The sequence below is a fragment of the Struthio camelus genome, chromosome 3 (assembly GCF_040807025.1).
Source record: "Struthio camelus isolate bStrCam1 chromosome 3, bStrCam1.hap1, whole genome shotgun sequence".
NCBI classification, from domain to species: Eukaryota; Metazoa; Chordata; class Aves; order Struthioniformes; family Struthionidae; genus Struthio; species Struthio camelus.
The window spans coordinates 11,026,008-11,049,608 of record NC_090944.1 but is presented as its reverse complement, the minus strand read 5'-3'; the positions used below and the strand labels follow the sequence as shown (position 1 = coordinate 11,049,608).

General features: G+C 45.9%; 1 protein-coding gene across 2 annotated transcripts in view; it reads right to left on the bottom strand.

Moving 5' to 3' along the window:
• BLK (BLK proto-oncogene, Src family tyrosine kinase) overlaps positions 1–23,601 on the bottom strand; it is a 48,860-nt gene that overhangs the window by 9,927 nt on the left and 15,332 nt on the right. Inside the window, exons 1-9 of one of the 2 annotated variants that reach the window (XM_068936897.1) lie at positions 19,960–20,061; positions 18,803–19,124; positions 17,764–17,812; positions 11,608–11,701; positions 10,360–10,458; positions 9,028–9,131; positions 2,391–2,540; positions 1,735–1,887; positions 202–381 (exon numbers count right to left, since the gene is read on the bottom strand). In XM_068936897.1, the coding sequence (XP_068792998.1) occupies positions 202–381; positions 1,735–1,887; positions 2,391–2,540; positions 9,028–9,131; positions 10,360–10,458; positions 11,608–11,701; positions 17,764–17,812; positions 18,803–19,024 (1,051 nt within the window). In that variant the 5' untranslated portion in view covers positions 19,025–19,124; positions 19,960–20,061. Of the gene's footprint in view, positions 1–201; positions 382–1,734; positions 1,888–2,390; positions 2,541–9,027; positions 9,132–10,359; positions 10,459–11,607; positions 11,702–17,763; positions 17,813–18,802; positions 19,125–19,959; positions 20,063–23,601 lie in introns of those variants that run through there. The other variant, XM_068936898.1, reaches the window with a different exon arrangement.

Sequence of the window (23,601 nt, the reverse complement as noted above, 5' to 3'; positions counted from 1 at the left end):
GGGACTTATGAAATGTGAGACCGTAAGAGGCAGGATTTGATGATCCAGGAAATCCTTTCCAGTGCTGTAAACAACCTTCTAGATCACTTCCTCCTCACAGATCTGGGATAATCTCCTCCACATTATGCATGGGAGTACCAGTTGGCTCATTGACCTGCTTTTGCAGAAATTCCAACCGGAAAGCTCCTTGAGGCGCCTTACCATTGGCCATGTACTCTGTGACAATGTAGATTGGCTGCTTGGTGACTACAGCATACAGCTGGACCAGTTTGTTATGCTGGAGCCTCTTCATCAAGTTTGCCTCTGCCAAGAAGGCATCAGGATCCATGCTGCCCTCCTTCATGGTCTTCACAGCCACCTTGATGTTGTTCTTGTAGTAGCCTGCAGGGAGATAATGATGCCCTGAGGAACTGTGGCTTCTCTGCAGGCTCTCTTGGGCTGGGCAATAAGGAACACAAGAGCCTGCAGAGTAAGGAGCAAAAAACCACAGCAAGAAAGTGGAAGAAAGTGCCAGGGAAGAGGGCAAAGATGTGCTCAGTATTGTTTCTGACAGGTCTCAGAGGTGTCTTGTGGGACCTGTGCTTTTGGGAGTGGGAAATGTTTCCCCATGCACATTGCCATCTAGCTCAGCAGGGCTGGCGACCAGACACTAAGGGGATTTAGCTGGTTGCTTTCCTGTGCTGTATGTGGGTAGGGAAAGAAAGTGGACTTTGTGGATGCTGTTTCAGAGCAGCTGATGAGAACGGCTCAGAGATCAACACAAGAAGCAAGTGGTAAATCTGAGTGCCAGTGGGCTCCTAGCAACAAGCAGGGATGAGAGGAGAAAGGAGAGACACAGCACAGCTGCCAAGCAACGTGGCTTCACAAGGAGTCAATGCTGCTCTGGGTGAAGGAGGCCTGTGCAATGAACCTATCCTGACTCAGTTCTCCCAGCCTTGCAGGACTCTTCCTATGGGAAATCCCTGGGGCCTTCCACCGGCTGCGGTTTGAAATAATCTGAATGCTGGAGCATTCACTTGGTTTCTGGGCAGGGAGAGCCCTCCAAGCTGAAGGGACCCTCAGTCTCAGGCTGCGATTTCATTATAGAGTCATCACTTTTCTTTGCGTCCCTATCTCTCTCTCTGTCCTGGCCCTCTGCCCACCGCTGCGTCCCAGTTCCCCCAGTAAGGAAAGCCAGGATTTTGCAGTCGGGAGATAGACTCAGTCTTGTCCTGCTTGCATTCCAAATTCCCAAGGCAACAAGCAACCACAAAAAGTATGGGAAAGGAAGCTGAGCATGTCCCACTTCCTCTCCCACTGCTCAGCAATGTGCAGGGACACATAAGGGATTCAGGCCTGGTTATAAAGTGAGGCAGAGTCCCAGGGAAGCAGAGAAGGTGGGGCAGTGTCATGCGAGTAGCCTGCTGTATGCAGTTTAGGATCCCACATTCGTGGCCAGGATCCCTAGGCAGAAGTATGAGAACATGCCATGGGAAGCAAGTATGCAGTTGTTCTGAAAGCCCTTGCAGATATCTAGCCTGTGAAGCCCATGGTTAGTCACTGATCTGTACAAGCACAACCTGTTTAATCCTTCCCAAGTGTAGAGCATCTAGGGCTGCTACCGCATGTGTATCCAGAAAGTATGTTCTCCTAGTTTAGGATCCACAGACCCAGGTAAGTCTTGTCTTAGAGAAAGAGGATTTTCCATCCCTGGGCTACATGTTTCTTTTCTGTAGTGGAGTGCCTTGTACTTACCCATCCACACTTCCCCAAACTGCCCACAGCCAAGTTTCTTCACAAGTTTCAGAGACTCCCGTGGGATCTCCCATTCATCCTGTGCCCAGGGTCTCTGGGGAACCAGAGATATGCAGGGAGCTGTGAGCCTCTGACACAAGCCATCCCCCTTCTCTGTGTAAGGAGAAAGCACAGGAGAGTTCAATAGGATGGATCAACCCTTTAGCCCCACATCTAGCTTGCTCCTCCATTTGCACATGCTAGGAAAAACTCAACCCATGGGAGGGACACCTCCATAGTCGCACCGCAACTGTTTCAGTCACAGTGATCAAGGCACCCAGAATGGACCTACTGCAAGGAAAAGGCCCAAGGAGAGTCATATAAGAGCAAATTCCCTTGCCCAGATTATCCAAACCCTGCCTCCTGCATTTCCCTTCAGCATTCTCCCCCTTCTTCGCCCGCTGGAGAAACTCCCTGGCTACACGGCTGTGGGCAGAGCTCGTCGTCACAGTGCCCAGGGAGGAAGGTTCAGGCTTGGGTGCCCAAGTTCAGCTTGGAAAAGCACACCTTGCCCGTGAGTGTGGATGGAGCAATGGACTGGTGACCCTGTCCTTGCCCTGCCCACACATCCACCTTCTGCTAGGAGACAGACCCACTAGGGAATGCAAGCAACTTACGGCTGTAATGATGGATTAGCTGTGGCAGGGTGGAGAAAGTAGTCCTGGGGGAGATGTAATATCCCCCTCCATCTAAGGTGCGGATCCTGTAGTGTTTGATGATGTCCCCTTGAGCAGAGTTGCTGTCTCTCACAGACAAAGAATAGGCACCTGGAGAAAGAGCAGAAAAAGGAACTGTGAGGACAAGCAATGCCCGATGCAGGGACCAGCTACCTCCTCTGTCTTCTGCAGACTGCAACTGCAATAGATCCCTGCAGAATAGATCCCTGCAGAATAGGAGTTCAGAAGATTTGTCCTGTCCAGCTGTAAGTTTGTGGCCGTGATTCACAAAGAGATTTAGGTGCTTTTCATTTCAAGGGACCCACTTAAAGATCTGTCACTCTGATCTGCTTTTCTCTCCTTATAATGGGTTTTAATCGGAATCATGGGCTTTTGCACGCAAAAATAGCACTAGATGTTGCTACAGAGCAGCAACTTCAAGTCTATTTCACCGTAAATTTCAATACAGCTTTGCAATGTTTTTTTTTTTTCTCTTTGTCTGGATCATATTTCCGGAGTAAGATGTTATAAACCTGCTGGGCTGTTCAAAGTCTAATATGCCACCTGGACTGATAGGCTACTTTTTTAGTGTTTGAAAAGGCAAAGCTACATATGTTAAAAAATATGTATCTGTCATGTAGGATCATAAGCAGAAGCGAGGCATTCCACAGTGAGTCTGAAACCCTAATGCTCCATACGAGGGGAAAGTTTACTAACGTATAACGCTCACTGACTGGCATTTCTCCTTCACAGCACCAATTCTCGTCGCAGTTTCCTATACTGTGACTGGGAATCATTCCTTGTTCGGGCTGCATTCTAAAAAAGTAACATAAGAAAAACATCTCTGTGGATGTTTGTTCTGTTGCAATGATTGTAAATCCTGATAAGCAGGATTGAGGAGATTTTAATTTTTTTTCCAAGTGCAGGAAGTCATTTGGAGGTGACTCTTTTTCTGGGGAGACCAGACTTTGCTATTCAGTGACCTAATTTTCACAGAAGACAGAGCACCTGCCAGTTTAGCTGTGGAGCCAGACAACACCAAGACTGGAAGTACATAGCTTTAGTATGGTGGGGTCCCTTTGAACAAAGAAAGGTTGCTCTTCTGAAACTCTTTTCCTTCACTATGAGTCTGGTTTTGTGGCCTGGGTGAGGCAGGAGTCAAGACCAGAGAAACCCTTTTGGCTAAATCATCCCCCCCTGCAGCTGAACCTCTGAAAAACAGCCCTGCAGGGTCTTTGACAGGGCAACAAAAACTCCAGGGAAGAGCAGAGGAATGGCCCGCTTTTGCAATTCATGTCTTGATGACCAAAGCCTACAACTACACAGCTGTCAGTGATTTCTCCAGGGAGTGATCTTTGGTCTCTGGCCAGCGCATAGGGTGCTGCTAGGGCTTATATCTGCACCGCTCAGCATTTAGTCGTGCTAGAACAGATCAGCCACATTCATGCTGCGTAGTACTTGGCTGTAGACCACTGCTGCTACCTGTGTGTCCCGAAAGTGCAATTATTATTACTATTATTATTATTATTATTATTATTACTATTACTTTTGTGATTGTTATTGTTGATGATGTTGTTATTTTAATTTCAAAGTGCTTGAAATAACATACAGACGTGGGTATAGCCCATCAGAGCTAGGCTTGTATTGCGTGAAACCAAGGGGGTGCCTTGCATACCCTGGGATGTGGCACAGGGGGTGTGTGTATTTGAGAACGCAAGGCCTGTAGAGGGACTCTCTAGGAAGAAGGAGCCAAACTCGGCGTGAACCCAGCTGTACTGATAATAGACAACATTGCAGAAGGGAGCCCAGGAATTAATTATTAACACGTGTGCAGGAGTGTGATTGGGGGTCGAAAGTCAGTAGAGAAGAGGGGAGTTGATCTGTTTGTTGGTGTAATTGCAGCCAAAACCTCTCCTCTCCAGCAGGAGTTGCTCTCCAAATCCCACTGACCCCTTAAACCCTCTTGCATCTCTCAAACCAGTGACACACAGCACGCAGCAGTGACAGGGCTCCCAGCACCCTCCAAGCCAATCTATCAGCTACCTACTACCAGTGTTAATATTTATCCTGTCATTAGAGGTAACGACTGTACTTCACCCCATGGCAGAGTTTAGGTTGTTTGCTGGAGTCAGCGTCACAGAGCTTTCCCCATCATTCACTGTGGTCGAAGGGTTCTCCTGGGAGCTGCAGCGGAAAGGCAAAGCACCAGGGCTGAAAAGCTTCAGCTCTCTTTTCTCTCAATGACAGCAACAAGTGAATAAAATTAAGTGGAGCCAGAGGGACGGCAAAACTCCTGCTTTCCCTTGACAATAACCAGGATGCCCCAGGAGTCCTCCCTCCTTAGTCAACAGGGATGTTTGCGTGCCCTCAGTCAGACATCACATCCCAGCACAGCCCTGGGCTAACACACAGACAGGCTCAGGCTCACACCAGGACACAACAACACAAAGCAGGGTGGGCACAAACGAGTGTTGCCCTGGGCAGCTCTGAGTCCCAGACCCACCTATTCTGCAGGATCTCATTGGATCCTCGCCCCATCCTTCACAGGGGTCTCAGCTCCTTTCTGTTCAAAAGACAACAAGTGGGAATGAGCTACAGAAGGCACAGCGGGTGGGATTCAGCTCCAGATTCACCTACCTAGGACTGATTCAATCACCTAAAAATGGGTGTTTAGTACCACTCAAGATGCTCTGGGACATCCACAAGAGCCTTGCGGGTAAGGTGTGAACCCATATCTTCTGGTGGAGCACCTAGAGCCTAGCAGGACACCCTGGGGCATCTCAGATGGCTTTAAGATGTCCGGGTTTTGGCAACCAAATCAAGCCCCATTGCCTACAATGAGATCTCAGACAACTACCGCATGTGCAGATATCTACATTTCAATATCTTCATCTCAGATTGAGTTCCACTTTCATATTGTACGTGTGCAATCCCTTACCCCTAAAGGCCTCATGGGGCTCTTAAGTCTTTACCATTTATGCAGTGTGACGGATGATATCAAGTGCTATTTTCACGACAAAAATAGCTTCTTTGTATTCTATGTTCCCTTCTGCAGAGAATGAAATCCTATAGACTCCAAAACAGAGTGGAAACTTTGGGATATGGGTGATGCTATCTTCCAGCATCCACTGACTCGTGACTTGGAGTGAGACCCCCAGGAGTTCAGCTGGATACTGTGACTGAGCTCTGCGAGGGCCCTCCTGCCAGGAGCACAGACACGGCAGTCTTGCTGCTAGCCAGGAGTTCGTGACTCGGCACAGCCGTGCGACTGTGTTCCCGCAGGTTTTAAAATGTTTATTACTTCAGGGAAAGATTTGATTATTTCCAGAAGCTTCAGTAAGGCTAGCTCTCTGCTGATGATTTCACTGCTGATGATTCCCACACTCTCCTAACAAGGAACCTGTCTTCCTGGGATGCTGAATGTATCTTTTATGGCCTCTGCAAAATGTTGACTGAAAGAAAAGTCCCCAGGTTTTCAGAACTTCAGTATCTTTAACCACAAGCAAAATGAGACACCTGCAATGCCTACAATGGACTGTAACAGGGTAATGCACTTCTGCAGGCTGCAGAATGCCTCCTGCTGTGGTTGAGTCCAATATGAGATAGCCACCCTCCACAGCATGCAGTTAATGGGACAATTGCCCTAGCTCAACTCTGTGCTTGGCCCTGAAGGCCAAATGTTGTTGATGATGTGCTAGGTGAATGAAGATATACAATGACAAGGAGAAAATTAAGAAGAACCTCTGAGGTCCGAAGGGCAAGGTTAATTCCACGGCACTTCTCTGGACATCTCTTTGTGGGTCACAGTGCTTTGTATTAGCAAATGCAGCGTCATAATGCCTTTAGAGGTTCAGGGTTTTTTCTTTTCCTCTTTGCTTTACAGAGGAAGAAACTGTGGTTGAGATAGATCAAATGGTGTAATCATCGCCATTCAGGAAGTCTAAGGCACAGCCAGTATGCGAACAGAAGTTGAATTCATAGAACGATTCAAAGAAAGACTAGGTGTTTGAAGGAATAAGAACATATTTTGAGACATAATATTGAGCATCAAAAAAGACAGAGATAAGATTCACTTCCTAAAGCAGAAGCTGATTTCTGACCTTTTGGGATTTTGGGACTTCCACAGACGCGGAAAATGCTATGGCTGCTAATGAAGAATATCACATGCTTCCTGTTAAGTCTACTTCTAGCAAGCAAAGACAGGACATCAGAGATCGAGTCTAGCCTGGCTATTCCTCTTTGAATCTGAGGATCCCACCTCTGTCCAAGACCCGTGCGGTCTGGACTCATGCATACTCCAGAGAATTACAGCTGCTGGGGGAATAATTTTGTTCTGTGTTTGCAGTTCGTGGCAAGCAGAAACACAAGATAATTGTCCCGAGCAGGTATAGGGAAAGGTCCGACTCCTGCCATGAAGGGCATCCAGAGACACCACACAGATTAAAAGCATGTGTGGAAAGAGGGCCTCACCCCTCGCTAGCCCTTCAATTGCAACTCGTGAGTATCTGCTGGGTCTGTGAACAGTGCGTAAGTTGTCCCCAAGGTCTATTCTTCCCAGGTGCAATTCACTGTTTTGGACTATGCCAGGTGCCTGGTCAAATACCCCAGCAAACAAATGGTAGAGTGAGAAAAGGATAAATGGAAGAGGAGCATGTGGTGACTAGTCTAAGCTTGACTATTTCAAAGGCACCACAAAGACAGTGGGGGAACCAATATTCAAGCAACCAAATGACTCATCGGGGGGGGGGGGGGAATGCTTAAAAACAAGTTTCTTCAGAGTTTCCTGGCTTCAGTGTTCCCTAAAAATTCTGAAAACTGCAAGTCTGCATAGAAAGCCGCCCTCCTAGCTGCCCTGACGTCAGCAGGGAAACGTGGAGGTGAACCCAGGGGTGGAGCAGGGATGGAAGTTAAAAGTTCAGATAAATGTAGGCTGCTGTAATGCTAACACAGCACCTCCGCCTGATGGCTGGGGGGAAGAGAGCTACAGGAAGGTGAGCATCTCGTTGCCCCACTGAGCACACGAGATATCACGTCTGTTCAAGAACAGCACTTCAATGTGCCTCTACTTGTGCGGCGAGATCCTGTTATCGGGGATGACTACGAGGTTGGGTCGGCCACGCAGTCAGGGCTCTGTGCACGCAGACTGCCTCTGTGTCTGAGTAAACTGCACAATGCCAGAGCCTGCCCTCTGAAGTCACATTCACATGATGAAACTCTCTTACCCTCCGAAACAGTGTGGCTGCATTCAAGTTGACTGTTGGGCCTGATGCCTGCGTCACGTCAGGATCAAACCTGCACAGCGACTGTGTGGAGAACCCAGCTGCAGCATCCAGGCTCTGCCACTACTTCACTTACTAGTAAGGATGTAGCCATGGGGGAAGGAATCGGTACTGCCTTGGTGAGCACTCAAGTGAATGGGAAAAAAACAATACCAGAAAGGAAGAAGAAGCTGCCATAGGCAAGAATTAATTGCAAGATGGAAGACTCTGTTTATCTGCTCCCACTCTTACTGTTTGGCCAGGGCCTTGTGGAAGTATTTGGGAAGTGAATCAAGGAAAAGAAGATCCCGTGTTCCTTCAGAGGGATGCTCCAAGTCTCTACTGATCCGTGTCAGGAAGAAACAGACCAGCTCTCCCCATATGGCAAGGAAGGACTCCTGTGTACCTTTCACAGGGGAGAAACCAAAGCACAGTAAGAGTAAAGTACTTTCCTGAGCTGCTATAAGGAGCTGGTTCAGAGCAAAATCAGGGAACCGTCATCAGCACCATTTCTTCCATGCTATAAAGATAGCTATTGGCCTGGAAGGTGCAAGAAGAGCAAAGTAGGGAAGAACCAAAGTGAAATCTCCGTGGGACAATTTAAACCAATTTCCAGACTGTCTACCAATTAACAGAACAGAACAAAGAAGTTGCAATTACATAGTTTTTAAATATTATGTTTAATAACTATATCCACTGCCCAAAAGTGGTGATTACAACGCTCTGCCTTTTCCATCCTCACTGGGTCATGTACTCAAAAGACAGACAGGTTCATATGGAGAGAAAGTGAACCATGTCCACCTTTTCTGCTCCAGTCTCCTTCAGAAAAATCTGCCCTCGCTTGCATCATCTCCCCTTGCTGTCAGTGAACAAATATTTCCTCCGGAAAAATATTTCTCCCCAAAGCTTTCCCAAAAATTCTGCAAGTTTCTGCTGGAAACAGGTCAAATGCTTGCTCCAAAGTGCCGACAAGAACCTCCATTTGCCAAAAAAAGTGGTGTCTCCTCAGGGAAAAAAGGAAAAGAAAACCCATTAATCATTGTTTCGGAAAGTCATTGCTGCTTATCTGTGTCCCCGCATCTCTGCAATGAACTATGGTGAAAGGAGCCACCCTTACCAGTCTGAACTAGAAATAAAAGTAGCAGCACGAATAAATCTTTGGTCCTGAAACGCCCAGCTCACTTCTAGAGCCTTCCCTTCTAGAGTATGTGTTATTTTCTCCTACCAGTTCCAGGAAGCTCCACAGAAACTTTGACATAGCTGAACCCTGCAGCTCCAGTCTGAAAGGTTTCCCAAAATGTGGCAATAATGAGAAGCTACACTCACTCTGCGAATCTCACCTTTGCTGGTTTCACTCTCTCTGACAAGAAAAGAGCCAACTTTGTTACCAGGAGCCAACAGCAGTCGTTCAGCATCTTTTCTGCTCAGAGTTTTAAAGTACCACCTGGGAGACAGAAAAGGAAAAATCATTACTGAAAAGAAAAAAAAGCTCTGAAAAAAAGCAAATTCTTTCGAGTTAGTTCTTTTTTTTTTTTCTTTTAACCATCACACTCTGAAACTGAGGGTTATTTTTATCAGCAAATAGCTTTATCTTCTGGAAAAGGCCGGTAATAGACTCTTTACAGTAATTTAACATCAGATTTTAGTCACTTTAGGCTTGTTCCACAGCCCAGCGATTGAGTCAGAGGAGATAGTAGACAGTCTGCATAGTACCTTTACATGAGGGAAGTGCAAGGCCCCTGAGGCACGAGGGACCCCCAGGGCGAGCTAGCAAGCCCTGAGCCGTGCCCAGGCAGGCTATGTATAAAGTGGGTACATCGGCTGGAGCCAGAGCACAGGGTGTCCAAGGCAATAAAACCTACCCTTTGCGTCCAAAGAGCATTTATGCTCTGATCATATGCTCTGTGCACTGCGTTCGATTCAGTTATGGTCAGGTCCCTTAAAAAGGAGATTGCAAGCAGGACAGATCACATATAGCCGAATACCGTAGGGGAAAGTACCTCGCGGGAACCCTTCCTTTCTCCTCTGGCGTTATAAGAATAAGAAACCCTCTTGGCTCAAGTCTTTCTTATCATCTTCTTTGAAGGAAGCCAAGCACGAAGGCTGCATCCGTGCTATTGAAACAAATAGCACCAGGATGTGGGCCTGGGCGGTGGCACTCAACTTGCTCCACTGTTGAATTTTTTGTTGCCAGGTCCTCAGCTGAGGACCTGATCAACCCACCCCCTACCAAGTGATTCTCAGCCCCAGTTTGCATACAGCCACCTTGTTAGAGTCTGAGGGATTTAAATAGTATACATGTGGATGGACTGGCACTCAGCACCAAGGAATGGGGCCTAGCACTGTTAATTTACCAGTCTAATTATAACTCTTGTGTTCTTTCCCCAAAACGCTTTTTTTCCATGGTGGGTGATGTCAGTGGGGCATGAGCCTTTGGCCACTTTCCCCATAGCAATCTCGCACTCCCGGCTCCGCATCCATACCACACTTAAAACTTCTCCTAAACTTTTGGGCAATGTTGTCATGGATGATGAAAGGCCTCTCGCCTTCCAGCCTAGCAGTGACTACTTTCTGCTGGCAAGTAAAGTCTTTCCTATTGAGAGACAGGGCTCTTTCAGAAAGGAAAGCCCTATATTAATCAATGTTCGCCATTCACAAGCTTACGCACTTACTTTTCCTCCTCCAAGCTGTTCACTTGTGCAACGAAGTTACTGGGGATATAGCCTTTCTTTCCGGTGCTGAGGGATTTTGCCAGCCACCAATCCCCCTCACTGCAAACCAAGAAGAGAAAGTGTGAGTGCCCAGAGAAGATGTCATGACAGGCCCAGCCTAAGGCTGGTTTCTTGGCTTTCAGCCCAGAAACACCATTTTTTCTGGGCTTTCAAAAGCACTGCAAGCAGGTAAGCTCTCATTAAGGCAGATGTTAATCTACTCCATAGGCCCCTCTCAGTTTCCTAGGGCCACTGCCAGATTGAAGGCTGCTGAGAAAAAACAACAGATGATCTTTCAGGGGCTTCCAGATGTGGCAGTCTCTTTCCATCAATGCACAGGAAGGACCCAAACCAAGGTACCTCTGCTAAGTGCTCCAAATGAGAGGAGAGAAATTTGGGCCCAGGTAGGTTTATTTTGTCTCTTGCATAGGGACTTGAGGGCTCCTCCTTTCTGCTCCTTCCTCTACCTGCCAGACATATCATTATTTTGCTCTCCCATAAGTGACTCAGCCTTGCCACCAGCTGAGTCCAAAAGCCATTCCTAGCCAGTTGGCTCTTTGGCTCTTCTGCCCCAGCTGAGTGGTCTCAGCCCATGGTGTCTTGCTGAGAAGACCTCACCTCAGAAGGCCACCTCACAGACCAGTCAAGGACGGAGCAGCCCTTCTGAGCAGCCTGCTCCAAGGCAAAGTGATTGGGAGATCAAAGTCCACCTCCACCTTGTTATGGGCTAGGCACATGAACTGTTAGCCTCTCCTTTCACACATTTTAAAAGAAGAAAATGAAATGAAACCATCCACCTCTCTGGCTAGACTCTGTCCCTTCCTCCGACTACGCCCAACCCACATCCTTTGCAAAAGCACGATCAGCACAAAATATGAAGCAGGCGATAGGTTATTGTTGTTATTTATGTTGCTTCTGCACCCACATGCACTGGCAGACTTGGGCTTTGGTGAAGAAGGTCCCAGTAGTGCTCAGGCAGGGACACTACCTGACCCCAAAGTATCTATAACCCGAGGAAAGCAGTGAAGCGTCACCTTCCCCATCTTGGAGAAAGAGAGAGCAGAGTGGCCAGTCACACTCGGCATCTGGAGCAGAGCTAAGAAAAAGGCACAACTCTGGTGAGCTGCAAATTACATTCATCTCCAAGGTCCTCCCCTTTCCCAGCCTGACCATGCACATCTGATTTCCCTCCGGCAGTAAGTTACTTACTTAGAGAGGACTTGGAGTTTATCCCCCTTGACCAGCTCCAGGTCACGGTCACTTGAGGCAGCAAAATCGTACAGTGCAATTACAGTATAGTCATCTAAAAGAAGAAGTGACATCATTGAATTCAGCCTGCTCTCTGCTGGGGGGTGATGCACACTCAGGTGTGTGGCATGGTGTTTCAAGCCCCACCTGCGCAGGGGCCCCCCCAGTACCCCCAAACCCAAGCTTTCCACCAATCCAATTTTCCTGTCAACTGCAACCTCTGCTCAGGGGACTAGCACTGATTCACCAAATTGTTGCCTGTATAGATATTTTCAAAACACTCCGGATCCCTGTTTCCACAAAAGCTAGAGAGTCGACAAGAAAATAAGGCTGGTGTGGAATGAGAAAAGTCGTAAATAAATTGTCAGCGCTTGGCCTCAATTTTACATAGCGGTAAATGAAAACTGCTGCGGCAATATTTCTCAGGGTGGCTTTGGGATTTCACTCAGAAAGGTGAGGGGGTTTTGATTGAAAAAGACAGAGAGTCGTCTACGTTCCTGCTACTCGAGTCCATTGCTAGGATTTAACGCTCCCTCCAGATGCTCTCGTCTCAGCCGGTGGCTGGGCCTTCCCTTTTATGCACTATGCCTTGCAGACCCACATGTGACACCACATTTGAATCTCGCTGCCATTCTCTACCCAGCACCTCTAACAACCAGCTGCTCCCTTCAGTTCACTCTATTAAAACTCTCACGGAGGTGGCTGCTGCTCCAGGCTGTCCTTCCACTTCTCTGGCCTTGATATATTTTGGATTTCCTCACTCCACACCGTGAAACTGGTACTCTGTGCTTTTCTGTCTCCCATTTTACTTGCAACTGGGGCGGACTGAGGCTGTGAGTGGGTCTAAGAACTCGTCCTCTCCCATAACTTATCACTTCTACTCCGGTCATACGGGTCCAGCCTAAATTTTGTCATGGCAAAATAGGCTTTCAGGCACCATTGCGTGCAAGCAGCACTGTGCATGGCAGAGCTGCCGCCTGGTATTTGTGCTACAAAACTGCTAACCCACCCCGGTGCGGATCTCTGCAAGCGGGAGGCTCAGGGGAGCTGAATCGCTATGTTTGCATGTCCGGGTTGTGCTGGTGCTGCTCTGTGAGAGGCTGTGCAACTGTTCACATGTGCTCTGCATGCTCATAGCTACTGAAGCAGAAACAAGTAGCTATTTTAGGGCAGATCAAACCTTATAAAGAAGATCAGCATGCAAGAAAACCAAACCAAAACACAGTAGCAAAACAGAAAAGAAAAAGGAGAACATTGTCTGTGGAAAGGTTTTAGCTTGTACACAGCCTTATTAATGCAGTAAGAGCGATGGATGGTCTCTATATAGTGTTTTTTAAAACCGACTTGTCAAGCCACTGTCTCTGTGTGACCTTTTCAAATAATGCCACCAGCAAGGGAGCCAGACTGGCCCTTTGTCATCATGAGATAACATGTCTCTGGGGCAACTTGTTTTGCATGTGGGCAGGGCCCGACTTCTGCTCTGCCTGGAGATTTATTGGAGAGGTCAGATGAGAAAGGGCCAGCGTGGGAGGGGAGAAGAGAAGGGAACTGTAGCTTTGCAAACCAAAGCCAAGAGCAGTTCCCTTCGGGTTTGTGAAGAGGAACTCGGAAATCAATCAGAAGTTTCAACAGAGCCTCATCCACTCCAACGTATGGGGGAAAGGATGGCCAGGCACAAGGGAGAATGCTTTGAAGTCTTAAAATAGCTTGTACGGTTGGAGGCTTCCCCTTGGGGGATCTCAAAGGATTTGGCATTAGCAGTGCATCCAGACTCTTGTTGCCCCCTGGATAAAGTTGTTGCTACCATGTTTTTTAAACCTGGATGCAGGCAACTCTGAAAGAAGAGAAGGCCACTCAGTGAGAATCTCTTACAATTAAGTTCAATTTACTTATGCTACAATCATCCACACAGCATGTGGTGTAAGTGCCACCTTCCTCTTTGGTCTCGGACTTCACCTGTTCATGAGATTAATGGAAGTCTTTTCCCTAAGATTAATTATTTCTGCCAACAGTCAGCTCACAGATTTCAGACCCTAATACATCTGCAGTGCAGCCATGTCAGGCGTAATGAATGCAAAGAGTGAATGTCCACAACCCTCTAGCACAGAACTTCTCTGACATGAGAAGTTTCTGGGCGTGTGCCTACTGCAAGAAGTCCACAACGAATATGCTCATCCACATGAACGGTCCTAGTCCTTTTGAAGGTACAATAATACAGTGCTCACACTTTTGCTTTGAAAAATAGAAGCAAAGGTATAAACATTTTCAAGCACAGCATGGGTATATATTCCAAAAAATAAAATAAAATAAATGTAGCTTTGATCCTGAAGCAATTGAAAAAGTACAAATAAACAAACAAGAAAAGGAGTGAAGGAGAAAAAAAAAGAACAGAGCAAGGACAGAAAGGTTTTATACGCTGAAGAATATTATGTCCACCTCTTATCCACTTCTCAACATATGTATTGAGAAACACTGCACACTTAAGTGAGTTAGAAGAAAAGCTCTCTCTGCTCAAGCCAGCAAGACTTGCTGTCTCATGATGAAAGTGACTCTTTCTGTCTCCTAGTCTGCCACCCCACTGAAAAAAAAAGTGTTGATGATACTTTCTTGGCCCATTTGATCGAGTTAGATCATGAGTGATTCTGCACAGCACCCGGCACAGCAAAACTGCTGGAGCTGCTAAGAGTGGCTGCTTTGCAGATAATGCTAACAGTCCAAAGACTTTGATTGCAAGCCAAATATGTCTTGGCTCTGCGATGCTGTCAAGAAAGTTAGATACCAGCTCAGTTTGCATAGGCTGAGTGCCGGTTTGATGGCTTAATAGAAATGATTCAGTCTTCCCACTGCTGTCCTGTCATGAATGGGGGACCTTTGCAGCTGTTCCACGGCTACAGAGCCGTGCTGAGACTGTGCCAAGGCCCCTTGGAGGACCACGAATTGGTTTCGAGCAATGCTAGGATGGTCATGGGGTAAATGACAGATCCTCAGAGCGTGTGTTGGCCAGCTGGGTGCGCTGAGCTATGAGCTAATACTACTGAAAATGGGTCTGGCTTCTCGTTTCGGCGTGGCGTGGGCTGGTTTGCTAGGGTAAATGCGAGCTAGAAAAGCATGCGTGAGCAACATGCAGATGCTGACGGCACACTGGCCTTATCGCTGCGCTCATTGATGGAGATGCAGAGCCTGCATGCTGGCATCGTCACCTCTCCCAGCAGTCGGCAAGCACAGGTTTGACCGTGTGGGAGGTGTCTCTTGGGGCATCCAGTCTTGCGCTGGGAAAATGTTTTCTACCAAAAATGTTTGAGCCTCGTGTTTTGACTCAGTGAGCATGTTTGCAGATAATTCTTGCTTTCTCCAGAAAATTATGCCAAACCCAAGCCCGTAACTGTTTTGTTAGGAAATCCAAATGTTTTGGGCTCTTTCCCCGCCATCTTCCTCCTCTCTCTTGCTTTTGATCAGCAACTGCTATTTTTGAGCAGAAGTTTTAATTTTTCAATGAAAAGTCAGCCTTTTCAGCAGAAACAATCCTTCCTTTTTTCCAGCTAAGCTCATAGCCATGTTTCTGACAGTGTTCCGCTCAAATTCAAATCCATATGCAGGGAAAGACTATAAAAATGACTAATAAAAATGACTATGAAAATTGATGCTAATCTTGAGTTGCCTCAGAAGACCTTAATTTCCAAAATGCACTTAGCCCTCACCCTCTGACAATCATCAGCCCTATTCATACTATGGTCAATAAAAAGTAAGCAGAGAGGTTAAAGCTACAGTTCCTAAGTCACAAGAAATGATCCCCCCCGAAAAATAATTCTCTCTGCAGTCCTAGGTCATTATAATTAATGCCTGAGGACAAGCTGCCAAAAGCTCACCCCACAGAGCCTTAAAGATATCATCAGTGCTTACTCCCAAGGTAAAACAAATGACAAACATGCGCAAGAGAAGAATCCACCCTAAGCGACATGTGTGTTGGCAGTAACGCAAACACTACAGTCTTATTCAGAGTTGCAGACATTTTGTGTTTCATGTTACTTCTAGAAGCTGAGTAAAGATGAGAGTGATTAGGCTTACATTAACAATAAATACACGAACAGCTTCTGAGACATTAGTGAAAACATGAAGCTATGAAACAAATTCCACACCACTGAGATCAGAAGGAAAAAAAATCAAAATGCAAGGAATGTAAACAGTGCAAAAACAGAGATTAAAAAAATTGTTTTTTTTTTTTTAATTTTATAGTGAATCTAGTACTTCCATAGTCAGCCATTTCTGAGTGACTGAACTTGTAAGTGCTCCACAGGATATAATTCAGGTCTTGGATTTTTAATGTGATCAAATTGTCTGGATTCTGTGCTTCCTCTGCCAATTTACTTCAATTGTCTTCTTTCACCAGAATAAACACAGGCCTCAAATGTCTCTCATGGTTCCTCTTAGTCCCTTTCGACATACAACATGGAGGCAAAGTCACTTCTGGAAATTCAAGCACTACTAGAGAAAAATAAGAACTACCCTGGACTATCATTGCATTCCTCCAAAACTGGAACTGAACCTAACAAATCAAAATATTTTTGACAGCTAAATATGGCTAACATGCTACTTAATGCATTTTTTTTAGCATCTTTCCACTTCTGCCTTCTAACCTGAAGCAGAAGTAAAAGCTGCCTCGCTGAAGGTAGCTTCTGTTGTGCTTCTAGCCGGAGTAAGAACATTGATAAAAATCCCAGGAAAACCTGCCCTGGCGATGTCTGCTCAGTTTTGGAAACACAAGAGCATAGTTGCTTGGAAATGTGCCATGAAAACAATTTCCCAAAAGCAAGTATGTTTTCTGGAAAACTGGTACTTCCTTGGAAGCTCATCCTGATTCACAAGACTGAAGAGCTACACCTCCCACCACACACGTCAGCGCAGGGGAAAGATGGAATAATATTGAACTGGCTCAAAACAAAACATTTTAGTGTTCCCATACTGATGTCTGTAACAAATGTCAGTTCTGAAGAACATTTTGACATTGCAGTAATTCCTCTGGACACTGTATGAGAGAGACCTTCCATCATTCTCCCCAAGACCATGAAGGTGCAGAGCTGCCGTTCCACCCCTCCTATTTATTTGCCATCCTGCCTTTTGCTTTCCTCATGGCCCCAAGAGTTTCCCACTTCCTCCCACTTTGCATTTCCTCCCCACCCCCTTCACTGTTAAAAGGAATAAAACGGCCCAGGGTGGGGTTGTTGTGTCGTCTTGGGAGTGGCTCCTGGAAAAAGTTTTTTGGCACATTTTCAGAATAGCCCCTCAGACACGGTCTTCTCTTCTTTTCCCTTTCTGCCTCATATTTCTCCAGCATGCCCCCTCCTCCAGAGCCTTGTCCCTTCTCTCTCCTCTAGGCACAGCCCTCTATTACCCTTCTCCTACTCTTTCTCCCGTTTGAAGGCCCCCATTTTCTCTTTGCCAACATGGTTCCTCTATTTTATACCCTCTTCAAATTGTCTCTCTCTCTTTTTTTAATCTGCAAAATGTCTTTGATATGAATAGATACAAGTTGCTGTGGGAGACTGGGCAGAGGCAGCAGAGGGTTTTCTGCTAAAAGGTAATCATCTGCCAGGCACCATCAGACAATTCTGCAAATAATTGCAGAGGTAGTCGAAGCCGGCACGCAGTCTCCAAGCAAGAGCTCCGGACGTCCTGATTTTATTCTCTTTTTTTTGTTTGCTTACTCCTTTTCCTTTTTTCTTTGCAGTCTATCTGGACCCTCTGATGCCTGTACTCTCCTCTGACATTTTCGGATGGCTGGATAGGGCATCCACAAGTTGTCCGTCTGCAGACAGGGCAGCAGACAGAAATCTCATGCAGTTGATATCTTAGACCTTACTTTGTTCAGTCAATGAAGAAAGAGCATTTTTCCTTTCTCTCTTTGATGAGTGTGAGAAATTGGCAGCTAGAAACATTTAGTGATTTAAACTGAATCTTCCGAAACATACTGATAAACTCCCTGCCTGGCAACTGTAAAAATACAGAAACCGCACACTCGCTACATGACAACTTGTTCTCAAGACCTGCTGTTTGGAGACCACCATCTTGCAAAACCCCACGGGAAGGCGAAGGAAACAGCAACTGATCTAAGAATCTTACCTTTTACAGAAGCTTGGTTTAGATGAGGGCTGTTGATATCTTGTCTGCCCTTTGACACAAACAGAAAAAGAAAAAAAAAAGGCATTTATTACTTTGCTATGTTTGCAGGAGGACCTACTTTGAGTTTCACATATGACTGGGAATTGGATTTGGAGTCACTGCAGTCAGTCAACAACCCTCTATTCCTGGCAACGGCTCCTGCATCTGGCTCCTTATGTGTTCTGATGGTTTTAGCATATTTCACCGTGATGTTCATAGCTGACTTGACTGTCTGCTTGAATAATCCTTGGCTCCCTTTTGAATAACAGCATAAATCTGCTACCCACTCATTTAGACCCTGGTCTATCCAGTTCTGTTCACTGGTGCCAGACCTTGGATAAATGGGGGATGAGATGTGAATGTCCCATTGAGAAATGACAATCTCAATATTATTCTAAGCAGACTACCCGGGATACACTTTGCCATAATTAGCTCAAGGCTCACGGAATATCCTTTGCTCGAGGATATGTTCAGGAAACGGAGCCTGTGACTGTACTAGCAGATTAAACAGCAGCGAGGCACTGCAACCTGCCTGCCCACATCGCTAAAATGTTAACAGGGTCCCTACTATGGCTTTGGTTCAGGCCAACCAGCACTGACTCACACAATCCCCAGGAGTGGTTTACGGGTTAGCACGGGCCAGAGACCATTCTTAATTGGCGACTGGGATGCAACCACCTCGTTTTGGAGGCTGAGTGTTTAATATCATGGAAATGGCCAGGTGGGCTTAGTTGCCCTCTACCCTGCTTTAGACCCCAATCCTGTGATCATGTGAGCAGTCCACAGTGTAGTAGGTAGCGATTAAAGTGTGCTTTTGGCTACAGGCAGAGGTATTTATACATGTGCAAAGGGAGTGAACCACAGGTACTGAGTTAAAAATGTCTAGTGCCTGCTGTCCGTACTACTCGTTGATTCCTGCTCAGCAGCAGTGTGGGGCAGGAGAGATTCCCACTGATCTTTCTAATCTAACTGAAAGAAATACGAATTTTCCCTGACGTACGAGAGCTTGGTGCCGGTGGCAAAAAATGAGTATCAGAAGGTGACTGATGATGCTGTATTTACAGTGAAAGCAGCTCCTCTCCAATGAGCTGAGGAGAAGGAAATTTAGGAAAAGAACATCCTCTTGATCCGTCTGACATTTGCTGTCGTGAAGACCAGACTTCATAACTGTGGGAGAACTCAGGAGTGAAAGTAACAGGGTGAAAAAGTCTCCATATGTCATCAAAAGCAATATTTAGGCAGTTCCTCCCCCATCTCAGAGCTCAAGATCTGATATGGTCTCTCATGACAGTTGCACCTAGATCTCCTCTTGCGCTGATTGCCTAATGCAGTGTTGAGAAAAAATTGCAACGTTGTTAGCACAGGACAAGAACAGAGAAAGCATCTTCATCCCCTCTGCACAGCAATGGGCAGAGAGATGAAATGATTGTCCAGGTTTATATAGGGAGTTTGTCTATCCGGGTCTCCTGAATCCTAACCTCATGTCTTACTGGTTTGACTCTCTTTCTTCAGCCTGTTGCCTTCCCCAATGGCAAAGTTTCGGTTGTGGCTTGCTGCTCTGAATCTTAGCTTGAATCTGGCCCCTCTTTGTGCCGTTTTGCAAATCAGCAATATAGGACCGGGTTGCAGAGTGCTGAGGGTTGAAAGTCTGAGAGATAAGTGGCCAACACAAAGGAGCTATGCTCAAGTGGTGCATGGCACACAGAGCAGTGTTCTCTGCACCTTCTCCTCCTGGCCCCTGCTCCGCTCCTCTGTCCAGTCTATGCAAATAATTGTGCTCAACGCAACCAGCTTTTGAGAGTCCCAAAACTGTTAGCCCACCCAGGCAATTCACGGCCGTAACATGTCCCCACAGAGAAAAGGGCATCCTTTTTGCCAGAGGAAAACCCAAAGTATTCAGGGCTAATTGAACAGTTCACCCCCTGTTAAGAAGCTTGTGGGGGCAAGTCAGGGATAAATATTTGTTTTCTGTCCTTTGAATCACATTTCCCAACTGGTTGACCACATTTCAGGAAATAAAAGCACTCAGGTTCCTGCCATGAAACACAAGTACTGCCAGTTTCTTTCCAAGCAGTAACAGAGCTGTGGAGGACCCTAAAAGGAAGCAAAAAAACTGACTGCTGCAGTTACTACAGCAGTCAGTAACTGCTGACTTACCTGGGGTGGTGCAGGGGGAATTTTATTTTTGTATTTTGGATTACTTCCAGAAGTGTATTTCTCATTGGACATCAGCTGATTTTTACTCCCAAACAACCCCATTCTGAAAAGAAGAACAAAAAGGGCTTTGTAATGAGACCGCTGCTGGGGGAAAGGGGAGGCGAGGAGAGACAAGCTGACCTCCTCATTCACAAAGAACAAGTTGGAAGAGATGAGAATGCAGGAGCAAGGGGATACTGGAGGGAAGCCATCCCATCTACAGCCCTCCCACTACCTTTGACCCTCTGCACCTCACAGTTTCTGCTGTTCTCACACAGGCCTGATCATTCACACTTTGCAGGCGAGGCTCAGAGAGACACTGTTAGTCACTAGCAAAAAGTGGGCACCATAAAGGGTCCAGCAGTCATATTTTTAGATGCCAGAATTGGGGTGAGATGAATCATACCCCGCCAGCTTTTACTTCTTCTCTGTACTAATTTTAAAAGGAGACACAAACGACTACTCTGAATGTGTCCACTCTCCAAAGCGGAGATGCCCCAGCTGGCGTTGTGCAGTCTTGCTCCAGAACCTGCACGCTGCACACACGCGCCACTGAAGGGTGGAAAAGGGAATGCTGGAGATCCTGGGGAGCTGCACTATGCTGAGCTATGCAGATGCACCGGGGCTTGGCTCTGCTGGAGAGTGTCACGTAGTCCCAAGACCAAGACCAAGTTGTGCCCATTATTCTCAGTGCTTGCTGTAGGTCATGTCCCTCCTAGGCAGCAAAAGCAGCACACAGAGATGTAGTAGCTTCTGCCTTTCCTGCAGCTCCAGAGAATGAAGTAGAGGTGGGGGTGCCAATCCCCTTGCAATAATGGGAAAATTAAGGCCTGGCCTGCCTCACTGTTCGTGCTATAAAAAGGAAAAAGTGCTGTTTAGCTGCAGTCAAAGACTTCTGAGAGACGGAACCAGAGCAGAAAAACCCTACTTCAAACCAAAGGCATCGAAACGTGTGGGCTAAATGTCCAAAAAAGCCTCAAATTCTCAGAGCTTAGCAAAGACACTTTGACTCCTGTTCTGGCCAAAATACCTCGAGGTCTGTAAAGAACACAGAGTGTCAGGGATTGGAGGTCCAAGGATCACTACTTCTTTGTGGAGAGTCAATTTCCACAAAAGTCAGTCTGGTGCTATGTCATGATAGTCAGAAACCAATGAATACATTGAAAGAAACTTTCGGCAAATGAGGTTTGCAGGGAAAACAAATTCATCTAGGCAATTTTTTTTTTCTTTTTGGTTTCTAAAGTGTTTGCAACACTCCAGAAATTGAGACCTCTGAAATGAGAAGCTAATTCCAACAGAGATAGCCTAAGATGTTAGGACATTATTTTTTAAAAGTGTCTTCTCCCTTCTGCCTCATTTTTACTTTCACTGATAAACTGAGTAACATCAAAGGAATTGGCGAAGTCTTTCAGGATTCCCAGTACTCATTTTTATTTTTAATATTTTTCCAGTTGAAAGTTCTCCAGCATTCAAATTTAACAGAGTTCTTCTCACATCTGAATTTTCAGATAGTCCATCCGTCTGCACACAGGTCTCAGAACCTCTCCGGGCACTGACTCAACACAGTTGGAGGGGAAGTATCGCCTGCTGAATCAGCCACAGCATTTCCTGAGCAAATTCATTTAAATTTGGCAGTCTCTTCTCCAGGTTTTAACCAGATTTTTCTTTGCTTAGATGATCTGGTTGTCATGCAATGGAATATGATTTATTAAGGGAGCTTTTCCATCTCTTGCATTTGCAAATTTTTGGAAGATAAATTTGTGCCAGGATTTCCAATTCGGAATAGTGTTATTTACCAGGATAATAAGTAAGAGCAACTAGTGTTCCCTTTTCACCCAGGGAGCTGCAAGGTATTGCTATTAGTCAAGGCAATATGATAGAGAAATTTTAGATACCACTTGCTACCAACCTTAAAAAGACCCAAAGTCTACATGTGCATTGAAAGTCTCTGTATGGTCCTTGTTACTGTTTCACTGGAGAGTCTCAGGGTCTTTGATATACTTTGCCTCCGAAAGGGACATACAGATGTGGCAATTGCCCTCTTCTCTATAAAGTTAGGAGACACAAGATGTAGCTCAAGTCAGTGATATATCTTGGTGGTCTGTTATGTCACCAAGATCACCTTAGGAGAGGACTGGTGTGCCGTTTGTGGGGTGGTGAATGGGTGTGTTGGGGCTTAGTGGCACTGGTGAGGTAGAGTGGGAAGGGACAAGAAGGTAGGTGGTGAAGGCGCGAGGATGTTCCGCTTGTGGCCGCCCCGGCAGGACCTGTGGGAAGCAGGGACCATGCAGCTGGCCGTGACTCTGGCCCACATGTCTCCCCATGGTGCGTCTGTACCCAGGCGGGCATTGCAAGCCGTTCTGCCATGCCACCTTGGGCATCCAACCATGCTGAGACTGGGACATATCTCTACCACATGCCCTAACCACTGGGCCAACATCCAGCCTATGTACACACGCTATCACAAACAAACTAGAGCACTTACATAAACCGGAGCTTTCTCCTCACATGCATGTAGCAAAGAAATATCTGTTGTGAGGCAATGCAGAAACGCAAACAGCATGTCCCAGCTCAGGCGGGAAATGGTACCAGCGAAAAGTTTCCCACAAACATCGCTCGCTACCACCCACGTCTTCATTTGTACAGCACAAAGGCATTACCTTGGCTCTAGGTATTTACTATCCCTACAAAATCCACAGTTCACGCTCTCCGGGGCTTCTCTGCAGACTTTGCTGGCCAACACGACAAGCTTTCATGCCGGCAAGTGTTATACAAAATCCTAAAACAGCGCCGGCGACAAATGTTGTTGGATGCTGAGAGCTTCTGGTGAGCTCCCACCCTACAGCTGGTGGAGTTTTTTTTTTTTTACAGTATTTTTTTTTCCAAAAGAGATGTTGGAGATGAATGGACATTTTTCCGGTGTTTTTGCTTTTGATTACTCTTTTTTTTAAATGACTGTTGCATCAAAATTTTTGAGAAAAATAACTAATAGTTTTGCCCATGGAAAAGAAACTTGGGAAGAAAACAACTGAGAAAATCATGAAGATTATCTTTTGTATACTTACTAATTTTTCCCCTCTAAAAATAATTGTTTATTTTTCATGACTGACAATCGGGAAAAACTTATTTCTAATACAATTTGTGACTAGGGTAAGAAAATACTATTTTCTTCATCACTTAAATTCAATGTTTAACTAAATTGTTCTCCTAAGTTTTGGGGTTTTTTCGGTTTTTTTTACTCATTTCCTTCTTTACCAGTTGAAAAAGGAGAAGGTAAAGAATAAGACGACCAAAACAAGAAAACTTATAAAACAAATTCTTTTTTAAGTAACTGGAAATCAAAAATGTCAAAGGTGAAGCAATTTTTTTCCATATGTTTGAGAAGTTGTAGCACAATAGACGCCGGCTTTCCTGGCAATAAGTTTTCAGTAAAAAAATTTCATGCAAAAATCTTTCTGGGAGATTCAAGACATTTTATATTTTCCAGTGAGCTTTTGCTGCAGAAGTCAACAGACCCAAGAACAGCGAGTGCTGTGTAGCATCCAGCTCTGACCTTGTGTAGGACAAACGTGCCGGTCACAGACACACAGAATATTTGCATAG